This window comes from Anthonomus grandis, chromosome 1, assembly GCF_022605725.1.
Source record: "Anthonomus grandis grandis chromosome 1, icAntGran1.3, whole genome shotgun sequence".
Classification (NCBI taxonomy): domain Eukaryota; kingdom Metazoa; phylum Arthropoda; class Insecta; order Coleoptera; family Curculionidae; genus Anthonomus; species Anthonomus grandis.
In genome coordinates, this window is record NC_065546.1 from 54,677,854 (window position 1) to 54,693,940 (window position 16,087).

Genomic DNA, 16,087 nt, shown 5'->3' on the forward strand with positions numbered 1-16,087 from the left:
TTGTACTTTCTAGTGGCATAACTCCGAAGTTGCAATAGTAACATGAATCTACTATAATCTAAAATATCATTTTCAAACTTTAAACCTACCAGTCAGATTTTACGATTAAATTATTTTAAACTACGAACAGATCAATAGAGTATATAAATAACAGAGCTAATAATTTCGAATTTATTTTTAAGTAAAATTGAGTTATCTTAAACTAATCAAGACGCAACTAACCTTTAACTAAAATAAATTAACTTTACATAAAGGTCATTTTTAAATAAAGCCTAAATACCTAATAAAAAAAGGAAAATAATGAGTATTTTCATTTAAATCTCATTTTTAACCCTAACTATCTTGTTTACTCCTCGTTGCTCATCGATCAACATCTTCATCTCAGCACAACCTACTTTCGAACACAAACCTTCACATTAACGAGTGAATTTAATATGAACAGCAAAGGTGGTAAGTAAAACGATTATTATGCTCTCTTAATCAAGCCAAAAAATTAATAAAACATTTCGTTTTGCGACCTACCGGGCAGCGGGATGCCGCGCACTAACCTCACCTCTCTTGGGGCACTCTTGTACCGCGAAGAATTTTGCTCGTCTAAAACGGAAAAAGAATGATTAAATTAAATCATCTTAATTTAGTTAGTCAAATAAAGGCATACAAAGTGTTTCACAAATTGTAGCTAAAGAAGGATTATGGTTAAAGGGAAGAAGCCCTAATATACACTATCGACAAAAGTAGAGCATCACTTCCAGAAATATTTGCAAATACCGATTTTAAAATTATAAATGCATGATAATGTATACAAATCCACTAAGTTTTAAAACTACAAAGTAGGCTATGATTATCAATGTCAACAAAAATTTTCGCAATCAAGTTTAAATGCTTCATAGTAACGCGAGTTACGGGTACCAACCCGCCACCTTATGCCGACCCTGCATACTTTATTTAGAAATAGCTTAGTTTGTATTGTCATCATTTTTAGAACGTATAAATATAATGTAATAGACAAGAGCAATAACAATTAATATAGTAATCGATGTAGTCATTATCTATCAATCAAGTTAGTTTAAGTTAAGTTAGTCCCTGTTCTCAATAAATTTGTTTTTAAAAAAGCAAATGCCGGTTGTTGTCCTTTAACTGGCGCAGTCGGTAGTTCGGTCTTTCCATTATTGGACAAAAATCGCCATATTTTGGGTCCGTTTCTACGGTTTGAAGACCGCTACAATCCCTGGAAGCTGAAAGAAGACCTGCAGAAACCTTCAAAGAACAAGAATCGTCGGAAGTACCTGCAGCGATCCAATTGAAGCAACCACCCGTTCAACACCGGATTGAGAACAGTTATAGTTTAGGTCCTGGGAATACAAAAATCGATTCCTTTAGGAAATTAGGCTAAGAGGCAAATGGAAATTTTGGCAAGAACCTTACTGTAAGTGAACATTTTTCCTTACCATTATTTTTTAAATCCTTTTGGTGATATATTTTTGCATTTATTTTCGAGTATTTTGGTATATTTTAATATTTACCAAGGTGTATTTTATTTTATTTGAGTGCAATTTTAATTGAAGTTTTTACCATTTATTTTTATTTCTTTATAAAAAGACGGTTTACCTTTTTATAACCTTTATTTTTACAATTTTTACAGTTAATAATTGTAAATTTTACTAGATTTTTGAATTTCTTTTATGTCTGAGCATGAAATAAGAGAACTCAACGAGTTCATAAATTTTTTGCAAACCGTTTCTCACGAAGAACTAAGACCTTTACCTTCAATTACTATCGAAAAAAAGAAAATGAGTCAAATAGATATTGGTATGTTAAGATATCAAGCTGACAATATCCCTACTTTTGATGGCAATCCAAGACAACTCAATAGATTTATCACTGCTTGTGAGCATGTACTTCAAAACTTTCAAGATGCCACTAATTTAAATAATCCGATAAATTTAGCTTTAATTGATACAATTTTAATGAAACTGAGAGGTCGTGCAGCCGATCTCATATGCTCTAACTCAGATTTAAATTCATGGTTATTAATTAAAGACGCACTTTTAATAGCTTTTTCAGATCAGCGTAGTATTGAATGTTTGATACAAGATTTAATTTTATTAAAAATACGTAGAAATGAAAATCCTGTTCAATTTGGTATGAGAGTGCAAGATGCTCGTTCACTTTTATTTTCAAAACTCAATACTTCCGTTGCAGATGAAAATGAACGTAGAATTAAGTTAGCACACTACGAAGATTTTGCCCTTAAAACATTTTTAAATGGATTACCTTACCAAATCCAACTTGTTGTTAGGCTAAGAAACCCTGACACTTTGGAAAAAGCAATTTCTTTAGTGGTAGAAGAAGAGAACTTTCTTTATTTTTCTCAAGGCAAGAATTTTCAACAAAACTATTCAAGACCGCTTACTTTACCACCCTTACCACCTCGAAATTTCCCACATTCTTCCAGGCATCAACCCCAACAACGACCATATACGAATATTCCAACCTCTAATTTTCCATATAGAAATGCTCCTCAACCGACCCCATTACCTCAAAATATTTTCAGATCTAATGTACCACAAGGTATTGGATTAATTCCCCAAAATTTGAATCGTTCAAATTTTCCTCAAGGCCCTGTTCATCTAGGCAATAACTTCCAAAATAGATCTCGTACTGACTCTATTTCACAGCCCCACCTTTTTAGAAGTAGTAATAGCTCTACTTTTAGACAACCCTTTCTACCCCCAAGTAGACTAAATAATTTTAATCCCCGAGCAAGTTCTATTATTCGAAGAAATCAACCTGAGCCTATGGATACAAGTTCTGGCAACACTATTATCCATAATAATTTGGAATCCGCTTACCCCGAATATTCAGAAAATAATTACTACGATCCTGATAATTATTCCAATGACCCCTATATTAATTTAAATTACAATTATTCTGATTATCACAGTGAAATTTTGTCGCCACATGCACAATTAACTGGTGCATTCCCAGAAACTCAATACGATGAACCTCATAATAGTTCATCACACGATCAAAGTCATCTACCTCATAGTTCCGATGAACCCTACAATACATCTGAACAGCAAAATTTTCACGAAATCACAAACCACGAACCCGTAACATAATATACCTTAACAATATCAGATCAGATTTACCGTACGTTTACATCCCAGAAATACAAGCTTATTTTTTAATCGACACTGGAAGCTCGAGAAGTTTGATGAGTCCGCAACTAGCATACAAATGTTTTAAGAATCACATTTCAAATGAGATATTTAATATACAGACGGCACACGCTAATTCCTTTCACAATGAAGTTGCTAACATCCCTATTTTTAAAATATTTAACACCCGTGGCTCACACAAATTTTATTTATTTAGCTTCTCTCAAAAATATGATGGTTTGATTGGTACTGATCTATTAAAACAACTAAACGCTAAAATTGACCTAAAAAATAGTAAACTTTCTACACAAAACTCTGACATTCCAATAATTTTCGAAAACTCTAAAGAAATAACCAATAATAATTCCGACAATTTTTTTCAAAACTTTTCTATAATCATTTCACCAAGATCGCAAGAAGTTATTAAACTACCTGTGACTATTGAATCTGGTTTAGGAATTTTTGATTACATAAATTTCGAAAATGGAGTAGAAATTCCAAAAGCATTAGTAAACATTTCTAACTTTTACGCTTATACTATGGTCACTAATTCTAACGAGACCCCCGTCAAAATCAACATAAATAAATCATTTAACGTTGAACCAATAAATTCTTTAGACGTAAATTTTTGTCAAAAAATGGAAAGTGAACAAACTCTTACTATCGAACATGACAATCTATTAAAAGAAAATCTGAAAAATTTACGCTTACAACACTGTAATAAAGAAGAAAAAGAAAATCTCAGAAAATTATGCTTTAATTTTAGAGACATCTTTTATTGTGACAAAATCCCATTAACTTTTACAAACCAAATTCAACACAAAATAAATTTAACAGACGAAAGCCCCATTTTCACTAAAACTTACCGCTACCCCGAGATTCACAAAAAAGAAGTCAAGGAACAAGTTTCTAAAATGCTAGATCAAGGAATTATTCGAAATTCAGTTTCTCCCTGGTCCAGTCCAATATGGATCGTTCCAAAAAAGCTTGATTCTTCTGGCAAACGCAAATGGAGAGTCGTTATAGATTTCAGGCGATTAAACGAGCGCACTGTAGGAGATAAATACCCCCTTCCCAATATTGCCGATATTCTGGACAAACTTGGTCGAAGTCAGTATTTTTCCACTTTAGATCTCGCCAATGGTTTCCACCAAATCGAGATGGATCCACATGATATTTCTAAAACCGCTTTTTCTACTGAGTCTGGACATTTTGAGTTTTGTCGAATGCCATTCGGTCTTAAAAACGCACCCTCCACCTTCCAGAGAGTGATGGATAACATCCTTCGTGGCCTCCAAAACGAAATCTGCGTAGTTTATCTCGATGACATAATAATATTTAGCACATCCCTTGAAGAACATCTTTCTCGTCTAAAACAAGTTTTTTCACGACTTCGTGAATCGAATTTTAAAGTTCAACTGGACAAATGCGAGTTTCTCAGGAAAGAAGTCCAATATCTCGGACATGTCGTTACATCCAATGGAGTCAAACCAAATCCAGATAAAATATCTGCTATCCAGAAATTTCCAATTCCCAAAAGTCCAAAAGAAATTAAAGCCTTTTTGGGTCTTCTAGGCTATTACAGACGTTTTATCAAAGACTTTGCAAAAATAACTAAGCCCATGACAGCTTGCTTAAAAAAAGATTCAAAAGTAGTTCATTCTCCTGAATTTATCCGATCTTTCGAGCATTGTAAACAACTGCTAATTAATGCCCCTATCCTTCAGTACCCCGATTTCGAAAAAACATTCATCCTTACCACCGATGCAAGTAATTTTGCAATAGGAGCCGTTCTTTCACAAGGCAACGTCCCAAATGACAAACCTGTAGCTTATGCCAGCCGCACACTTAATGATAGTGAATCCAGATATTCTACTATTGAGAAAGAACTTTTAGCAATAGTTTGGGCATGTAAATACTTCCGCCCTTATCTCTATGGAAAGAAATTTAAAATTTATAGCGATCATCGTCCTCTTGTTTGGCTTTTTAGTTTAAAAGAACCAAATAGTAAACTTATCAGATGGCGCCTCAAGCTTGAAGAGTTTGATTACGAAATAATCTATAAAAAAGGTACTCAAAACACCAATGCCGATGCCCTTTCCAGAATTCAAATAAACGCTTTAGAAAACGAAAGCATCATTAACAATCCAGGCGAAGTCAACAATGACATTTTAGATTTTTTGCGTAATATGGCTGAAAATCCTCTAGAAAATCATGATACAATTTATTCCCGCCCTTATATACCTGAATCGCAATACTTTAACCCGCAACCATCTACAAGCACCAACTATAACTCCAACCCGACCATAAATGAAAACGAACAACGAAAGTCCCCAAAAATTAAAATATTGCAAGATATTTTAATAAGACCAGCTAACAATAACACGAATTTAGAAGTCATAGACAATACCCCAACTTTGGCAACACCGCATTCATGCAGTGACCCTGATAATCTTAGTGAAGGAATTAAAATACTAGATGACATAATAAATAACAAACCACACCAAATGATCATCTCTAGACATTCCATAAACAAACTTGATGTTATACACGATAAGTTCGAACATCTAAAACTTCTTTTAGTAAAAATCCCTAAATCAAACGACCAACTAATATTTGATTTACTAAAAACCTACACCACCGGAAATAAAACATTTTATCTATATTTTTATGACGACTCACTTTATTTAGATTTTAACAGAGTGTATTTAAAAAATTTCTATAGCTCTGGACTGAAACTAATTAAGTGTACAAAAATAGTCACTAACATACGAGAATACGACCATAAAATATTATTAATAAAACACCAACATGAAGGCAAATGTAATCATAGAGGAATTAACGAAACTCTAGAACACCTTAAAAGAAATTACTATTGGCCCTCCATGAAAACAGATGTTACAAACTATATTAATGATTGCGAAACATGTCAACTCACTAAATATTCCAGAACAAAACCTTATGTTCCCCTGGTTCTAACCGAAACAGTAGGCAAACCTTTTGAGTTAATTCACATTGACGTATTTAAATTCGACAATCAAGACTTCCTAACATTAATTGACCCCTTTACAAAATTAGGACAAGCAATTCCAATTTTTGGAAAAACTGCTATCGAAATTTCTAATGCCCTAATAAAATATTTTTCATTTTATGGCATCCCCCAAAAAATTATAATGGACAATGGTTCCGAATTTAAGAATGAAACTGTACAAGAATTACTAAAAGCGCACAAAATCAAAAAACATTTTACTACACCACTCCATCATGAATCTAATTCACCTGTTGAAAGATTCCACTCGACTCTAATTGAACACCTGCGAATTCTTAGACACAGACATAAATCAGATAATGTATCTTCTTTAATGAATTACGCAATAATTGCCTATAATAATTCTATACACTCAACAACAAAGTTTACTCCCTTTGAACTAACCCTTGGACATACTAATTGTAGAGATCCCTGCGATATTATAGAACCCACATTCTATAATGATTACGTTAACAATCACAAGGAAAAAGTCAAACACATTTACCAAAAAGTGACAGAAAACATCGATCAAACAAAAAGAAAAATCGTAGAAAAGCATAACACTGCCGGACCAGAACAAACACAATTTAAAATAGGTCAAACTGTTTATATAGTTAACAACACTAGAAACAAAAAAGACAATAAGTTTAAAGGCCCCTACGAAATACTACAACTACTACAACATAATAAAGTTAAAGTAAAAAATAAACAATCTAAAAAGGTAACAACAATTCACGTTAAAGAATTAAGAAAACCCCCTGTTGTTACAGAATCCTCACCTTCGTTGGAAGAGAACTAGCCCTTCCCCAATTCCATAACCTCAACCAGAACCCTGGACTACTACCACTTAAACTCGGCAATGCCCAAAACACAGCAGACTATTGGTCTTTTGTACAAATTTTTGACGTAAGTGACATAATCCAAGAAACCAAATACCTAGAACAGACTTTTATAAAACTAAAAGAATCAATTCATAAATTCTTTGACAATAACTCCTTTTTAAACTCCTATAATCTAGTCAATTCGTTAAGTGCTAAAGTAAACTTACAAATTGAACAACTAAATCCCTTATTTAACAACCGAAACAAACGTGGACTTATTAACGGTTTAGGTTCCATTATAAAAACCATAACTGGTAATCTCGCACAAGAAGATGCTGAAAAATATGACAAAGCTATTTTGGAAATCTCTAATAACCAAAATTCGCAAAAAACTTTTATAAAAGAGCAAATAACCATATCTAAAAAATCTGTCGAACATTTCGAAAGCATAAGCAAAAATTTGTCACATAATCAACGTATTTTAGAAAATCGTGTAAAAAAACTAGAATTGGTGGTTAAACAAATTAATTTGAATAATACAAATACATACTCTTTCTTTTTAAGTGAAATACTTGTCTCTCAAGGGATAAATGCGTATCAAAATATATACGATATCTTGGATAACATCGAAATAGCGATTACATTCTCGAAATTAAATATATTTCACAGCTCTATAATCGACCCAAAAGAACTTCTAAATGAAATAAAATTAATTGGCCCTAACTTAAGTAAAACTAAGTTACCATTTGCAGCAACTTTAGAGAACATTTTACTATTCGAAAAAATTGTCGAAATTAAGGGTTATACAAAGGAAAACAAAATATTCTTTATAATAGAGGTACCTATAGTTGAACTTGAAAATTATGTACTATATCACCTCTACCCTTTGCCCGTACCCTTAAATTCCATTTACCAAATAATTATCCCTCAAAGTCAATACCTTATCCTAAATGAACACTCATATGTCAAGAGGTAGCTACAGAAACCTACCTCTGCAAAGAAAACAGCCCTCTGAGCGTATCCGAGGATCCGCCATGTGAAGTACAAATGATGTTGTACTCAAAACATCCCTCAAATTGTCGAGCCATTCAAACCGAGGTCAAGTCTTTGAAAATCCAGAAGCTGGAACAAGAAAAATGGATAATTGTTTCACCCCAAAAAACCGTAGCTGTCCAACAATGTGGCCATAATAAAGAAAATATCCCAATCCAAGGCACCCTTGTCCTTGAGTTAAACCCTAGCTGCACCATACAAATTCAGGACTACCAGATTAGAAGTTTCCACGATACAAACACCCATTTTCACAACATTGAATTACCCAAGCTGACCTTAGACTTAAATGTTCGCCCTAATGCTATTGATTTACAGCCCTTTGAACTCAATAGCTTAAACTTCGATGAACTTAAGAACATTCAAACCATGATGGACATCCAAGCCAAGAAAATGGAAGAAACCAGCCAAGGACCTGTCCATATAACAAATGTTAGCGTATGGACCATCATCCTGTATATCCTGATGACCACTGTAGCCGCCTTCCTGTTGCTAAGAAAGACAAGAAAATTAATTCAGACCAAAAGAAAACATCCCAACCAAACCACCACCACGACCAGTGACGACGAAGAAACCCTACAGAATCCGAGCCATATTGTCATATAATTCACCCCTGGGCTCATTTCTTAGGAGGGAGGAGTTACGGGTACCAACCCGCCACCTTATGCCGACCCTGCATACTTTATTTAGAAATAGCTTAGTTTGTATTGTCATCATTTTTAGAACGTATAAATATAATGTAATAGACAAGAGCAATAACAATTAATATAGTAATCGATGTAGTCATTATCTATCAATCAAGTTAGTTTAAGTTAAGTTAGTCCCTGTTCTCAATAAATTTGTTTTTAAAAAAGCAAATGCCGGTTGTTGTCCTTTAACTCGCGTCAAAAGTAAAGCAACATTCAAATAATTTGTTCAAAAGAAGAGTTTTACCAAAGTAAAGGGATAAAATAATTGTGTAAGGTGATTTTTATGTTTTTTTGAACATTTCTGTGTAAGATTAATCATGCCGAGAGGAATTCCAATTTCAAAAGACTTGAAGCAAAGAGTTGTGAATGGATTCATGAAAGGTAACAAACAAGCCCATATTTCAAGACAGTTTAAGTTACTCCGGTACACTGTGTCCAAAATAATATCATTGTATAATGAGAGGGGACATTTAGAGAAGTTGCCAAAATTGGGAAGGCCAAGGAAAACATCAGTAATGACTGACAGACGCATCAAAAGGATTTTCCAAAATGATCCTTGGAAGTTCGCACCTCGAATTATTGCGGAAATTCCAGAAATTACGGTTGGTATACGAACAGTACAAAGGTTAGTAGACGCAAAGTTATTTAGTAGACGTCCAGCTAAAAAGTCGTTAGTTTTAATAATAAATAGAGCAGCAAGGTTGGCATTTGCACGCCGGCATTTAAACTGGACCGTCAATGACTGGAAAAAAGTTCTATTCAGTGATGAAACGCGCTAAAAAATATTCAATTTTGATGGAATGAGGCTTGTGAGGCGACCAATCAATACAAGGTTTAATCCTAAATACGTAACACCTACAATTAAGCATGGTAAAGGTAGTGTATTTTTATGGAGTTGTTTTTCATGGAATGGGGTAGGCCCTATGCACTTTATCAACGATGATACGATGGACCGATTTGTTTATAGGGATATCATGTAGAATGTTATGCTTCCTTATGCAGAATGGGAAATGCAATTGCGTTTTATTTTTCAACAGGACAACGATCCAAAACATTCTTTACAAGTTGTTCAACAGTGGTTTTGGGAAAATAATGTTCGTGTTTTACAGTGGCCAGCACAATCCCCAGATCTTAACCCCATTGAGAATCTCTGGGAAGAAGTAGAACGTCGTATTCGTACCCAAATGTTTCCAAATAAACAATCCTTAATAAATAAAATTAGTTAAGTTTGGACAAGTCTTCCCGAAAATGTCATTCAGAAGTTTATTGCTTCAATGCCGCGCCGTTGTCAGCAAGTAATTAATAATAATGGATATTCTATCATTTACTAATGTATTACTTCCAATTGTTTTTGTTGTTAAATGAGTTAAATATTTTTTGTTGAACTAAAGTAAAATAAAATACTGTTAAATACAATTTGTTGCTCTACTTTTGTCGCCCCCATTCTTATTAATTTTTATAATCATTAATATTTACCGTTCTTAAAATGATTAAAAGTACACCAAAATGTACTGAAATATTACTTTCAGTGTAAGGATAGTGTGACATTAAGCTTAGCGAAAAATCACAACCCAATAATTTTTTTTATTCAAACATGAATAAAATTGAACTTTGTTGCTCTACTTTTGTCCGATAGTGTATGTGGGAAATATCGTACAGTTTTTCACCAGACTCAATGCCGCAAACTAAAAATGAGTAAAATTTTTTTGTGTAAAATAATTTAGGATGATATACAGGATGTCCTATTTGCTATGTGTGACTATTGCTGTTTCCGAAACTATAGGAGATACGAGGGCCGTTAAATTAGAAAAAAGTTGCCAATTTTGATGCTTATTCTAAATCCTTTTACAGCGTTGTAAAATATTTATTAGTTCGTGAATTACAGGGTGATTTATAAAAAACGCCAAATTTTATTTTAATTATTATTACGATATACCCAAGCATCGTTTACAAATCGCCAAAAACTAGGCAAACCGCTATACTCACAATTGACAATGTTCAATGAAAAAAAATAAATGTAAGCCATATTTTAGCGAGTAAGCGCCTTACTCGGTTGCCTTACGCTATCGACTAATGACGTCACGCCTTCAACAGCTGCCAGAATCTAAATATTATAGCCTGTCCAAGCGTTAGTCTGGTAAGAACCAACGGTTACTGTCAAATGACGTCACTTGACGTCTCTCGGTAAATACCAAATGTCGTTTGTATGAAGCGGTATTTACTTTTGGTTTTAATCACCCCAGGCTTGGACAGGCTATTATTAGCTATACCTTTCATGCCCATGGGTATTAAATTCGCTTTCAAGACTGACTTAAACCATGAAAACACTCATTTGTTTAAGTTTTTAAATACGTTTTGAGTCTAAATCCGATCATCTCATATATCTTATGATATCAATTTTTTTAAATATTTTTAGAGTTGAGAATCATTATATTTCTTAGTAGGTATAGGGTTTAATTTATTTAATATAAATGTATATGAGACAGTTAAGACATCTAAACCAAATAAAAATGCAGAAAAGAATAAATTATCAAAAGCGAATAGATTTACAAAAACATAGTGAAGAACGTAAAGGTGAGGTTGCACGAATATTTTTTTAAATTAATTTTTGATTAGTTTGTGTTTGTTTCTGTGGAAAAAAAATATGTGAAAAAAAGAGTGAGGTTATGTTTACACGAATTCGTTTTGAAGATTGACCTAAACCATGAAAACACCCATTTGTCTAAGTTTTCAACACGTTTTGAGTTTAAATCCGATCTAATACATTTTTAGGATCAGATCTAGATCGTAACAAAATACAAATAAATTTCGCCCTGAAAACGTTTATAAAGGGCAGACATTTGCCCAAGAGGAAATACAATAAACAAAAAAGTTACTGGCGTAAACATAATCTCACTCATATTTTTTTCCACAGAAATAAAGACAAACGGATCAAAAATCAATAAAAAAAAATATCCGTGCAACCTCACCTTTACGTTCTTCACTGTATTTTTTGCAAATCTATCTGCTCTTTTGATAATTTATTCGTTTCTGCATTTTTATTTGGTTTGGATATCTTAACTATCTCATACATTAAGATTAAATAAATTAAAACTAATACTAAGAAATATAATACTTCTCAACTCTGAAAAAATATCAAAAAATTGATATCAATATTTATTGTTTATTATTGTTTGTATAGCTCCCCTTTGAATTTGACATATCGAGTTTATCGGTCTCGGGAGACCGCTAACAAACGCTTAAAGCGCCGTATACGGTGACGTCATGACTTGATCGCTCGAATGAGATGTCTTAAAGACGCTTATAGGCGCTTACTCGCTAAAAATGGCTTTAGTTTGTGATAGGTCACACGTCAAACGTCAGCATCGTCAACTTCATTACCGTTATTTAATATATTTTTTGTTGGCAACACTGAAAATATTCAGAGTGACCAACATCAAAAGGACACAACCACTATAAAAATGGCGGCCACCATGCAGTGGTCATTTTTGGGTATCGTGGCCATATGCATTAGCAGTCCAGGTATATTTATTAAGTTCGTGGTCCCAAAGCACTCAGCTCAAGTTTCCACAGCAGCCTTCGTGATTAACAGTCAAACACCTTGGTCAAGTCAATAAAACAATACAGCAGCAGCATCACCACTATTGCAGGTTTAAAATTAGGATTCAAGGATTGAAAATATTGCATCTCATGTTCCTTTGGTACTTTGAAACCCAAATTGCTCATATCTAATAATTTGTCTTTCGGTTAAATGACATAAATCACTACCTTTTTAACAAATTTCTCGATGTTTTTTGAGAGGATTGGAAGCAATGCTACCGGTCTGTAAGATGAATGACTTAAGTTAAAGTAGATCAGCAGGCAACAGGAAGAATGAATCTGTTCCAAAAAAACTTTTATTTAAATATTCGATTAGCAGTGGAAATTCATCTATTCCTTATCAAAATATAGGATTAGAATCATATTTAGAACACGGAATTGGTATTAGGATTAGGATGGAATTTCGTTTAGAATTGGAACGGGGTAAATTTATATACTTGTATTCTGCCCTCTTCTTTTTTTGGCTTATTACATTTTATTAACTTATCTAATGGTATCTATCTCCTTAGATAAATTAGAAAGTCCTAACTACTTTTTTTATGCCTTAAATGCACCTAAATATATTGTTCTACGTGCAGAAAAGACGATAATCCCAAATTAAAATATCTTAAGTATCATTTAATTTGTAGAATATTCATTTGTGCCAGTAGGAGCATATTCGAAAACTGCTAAGCAAGTGGCAATAATATGGCACGAAGGGGTTGCGTGTCGAAATAAGGAAAATTTAATTTCAACTTTTTTTTATATAACAGAGACTTATGCTACGATCTGGCTTGACGACTATGCAGCTCAAAACAAAAATACATTTTTTTTTAGGTTGTAAACTCTACCGAGACTAAACTGGAGAATTTGGAAATAAAATACTTTCAATCTGGTCACACTTTTATGTCCGCGGACTCGTTCCATCACCAGGTAAAAGAATTATTGAAAAGGTACGGTAAGGTATTCGATTTTAATGATTTTAAATCGGCTATAGAAAAGGCAAACTCATCTAAGGTCCATGTAAAAGAGATGAACATACAAAACTTTTTTGAATGGAAAGATTGTTCATCCAAGTTTAAGCTTCAAAAAAATGTTCCCAAACCTTACTTGCAGAATATGGCACATTTGCACTTTAAAAGGGGATAAAATGTGTTGTATTACAAAAATGCCTTTTCGGAAGAACCAAAACCTTCTTGCCGAACACAATGTCGAGTTGTAAAATTAAAAAGAAAACAAAATTTGATTTCTAAGCTACGTCCTATTATTCCGGCTAACCCAATGATATTCTGGAGGAATTAGCCGTTTCCCAAAATAATGATACTGACAATAAAGAAAATGTAGATTTCCAGTAAGTAAGAGTAAAGCACTTTTTGAGTAACTGATTTCCATTCATAATGATTTCATGATTTACTTTCATACTGTTTTTAATGTTCTAATGTTTTATTAGTGAGTAATTTAGTTAGAATGTTAATTTGAAATACATATATATTTTTTATTATAATTACTTTACTAAGTTAAAAAGTCCTATTTAACTTTTCTTTTTAAAATTTCACCAAATATTGAATCTAGTCCCTTATTAAACTTCACCCACAAATGTAAAAAGCAAATTTCTAAGCATATAAAAAGAATCAGGGAATTACTTCAAAACATGAGGACCGCATATTAGTTTTCATAAAATCTAAATTTTTTCAGCTTTATCGATTTGCGAGTTAGGATGTTTTAACTAAGGACGGCAGTATTTAATTGAGACACTTGAGGAACTTCATCGTGATGCCAGGCCTCTGAGCACACCTAGAGACTTTTCCAATAGAGTTTCATTATAGAACTGGTTGTCAAACAGAATAAATTAATAACATAACTTTTTATAAAGAAAAACGGCTTCCTTGTGCTTGGCCAGAGGCCTGGTACCACCATGCAATTCCTCCAATAAACACAAGGTTGCATTTAAATTAAGACACTTAAGGACTTCTTGATGATGCAAGGCCTTTGGCCACACATAAGGTCTTTTTTTAATACAATTTTATTATAAAACTGGGTGTCAAACAGTACAAACTAATAATCGAACTTTGGATAATTTAAAAATGTGTACTAATGCTCATTAAAAAATTACCTGATACTGTTGTTCGTTATCAATAGTCCCGATAACACCGACTATCTGATACTGTTTCGCTTTCATCGCCGCCTCACTTTTCCGCAATAACCTGAACGCCCCTGCGGTCGTCGCGCTGGTGTCCCCCAGTTGCGCCATCTGTTGCGGCGAGTGACTCGGATCGAGAACTAACAGTACCAGACTGCCGTCCCGGTGCACCTCGATGCCCATGATGGTCCTACTGTGACCTGCGTTCAATGATGAATTTCTAATTAGTACTTTATTTATTTTATATTGTAGACATATTTGATTCTGCAAAAGCATTTGATAAGGTCGGTTACATACAATATTACGGGAATAATTTGGCACCCAATGGTACCCATATTATGGTATATAACTTGGGTCCCTTTACTTTTTTTTAAATTATTATTCTGATATATGCCAGACCAGTTATAGTCCTTGTATTTTTACTTGAAGGCTTAGAACAGTGAAAGGCTAGAATTAACATTGCCATGGAACTATGGGCAGTTTGTTTGCTTGTAACAGCTCTGATGCAATGATGCCAAATGGTTATGTAGAAATGACACAAAACACTTTATAATGACATAAAAATTTGTCAATTATTTTGATGCGCGTAAAACAATATTAATCTCTTCAATAAAATATGAACCATTTTTTTTAATAAAATATGATAAGGGACCCTATACATATACTTACTAATATTTAATATTCTAAAAGATTCTCTTCAGAACTAGAATAGGCCGAATTATTGTTTTGGTGAGTGGGTGGTAAAACTGTATATTTATTTTCAGTTTTAATTAAGTGTTCTACCCAATTTTTCCATCTCTTTCGAAGTATGTAATAGCTTGGCGTATGTTGTCAATAGCTACTGCATTTAATGTTGCTGAAGTGTTGCACTTTCAAAGCTTTCTGTTTTTAATTTACCCCAAACTAATTCAATCGGATAATAATATTAAGGCAATATTAAAACAGTATGTCTATTACTTTTGGCAATATTGTCAATAACATTTTCATGTTTCAAGTTATAACCTTTAATTATTTTTAACAACTCCTTTTTTAATGGGATTTTGTCAGGAACAAACATCATTTTTTTAATTTTCATAAAAGTTAAAAACATGTGCATAACATTTTACTGAGTTTAGAGGAATGTTTGGTAAGACCTGATTAGAGAACCATTATTCAAATAATGCCGCAGTCATATCTTAATGGTAATCAGCCGAAGATTGAGAAGTATTTTTAGAAGACAAAAGTAACGCATTTTTACCAAATCCTTCTGTACTGCTTGCATGAAGTATCATAATTTATTTGCCTCTTAAGCATGGTGCATTCAATTCGTGGATCATTTTAATGTGTTAACATATTCCTTCAAGCAGCATTTTTTTTCATGAACAAGTAAATTAATTCAACAGTATTTATCTACGTCATGCATATGAAACCACGTTTCTTCTAAATATATTATATGTCTATGCAGGGTGGCCCATCGAAAACGGCAAGGTTTGGGACAACCCAACCCCTTAGCGGGGGCGATATTCACCCTTATTTTTTAAATAGGGAGGGGTGTGTTGTGATACACATTTTAAAAGGGTATTCGCTTACAGTACTTACGCATTATCTTATTAAATGTTGAAAATGTTAGCCGGTTACCT

General features: G+C 33.3%; 1 protein-coding gene across 3 annotated transcripts in view; it reads right to left on the bottom strand.

The window, feature by feature from the left end:
- The window catches only part of LOC126741967 (zinc finger-containing ubiquitin peptidase 1-like), a 65,120-nt gene that overhangs the window by 33,878 nt on the left and 15,155 nt on the right, over window positions 1-16,087 (bottom strand). For 2 of the 3 annotated variants that reach the window (XM_050448467.1, XM_050448458.1), the window contains exon 9: window positions 14,442-14,668. In XM_050448467.1, coding sequence (XP_050304424.1) covers window positions 14,442-14,668 — 227 coding nt within the window. Of the gene's footprint in view, window positions 1-157; window positions 392-522; window positions 595-14,441; window positions 14,669-16,087 lie in introns of those variants that run through there. The other variant, XM_050448476.1, reaches the window with a different exon arrangement.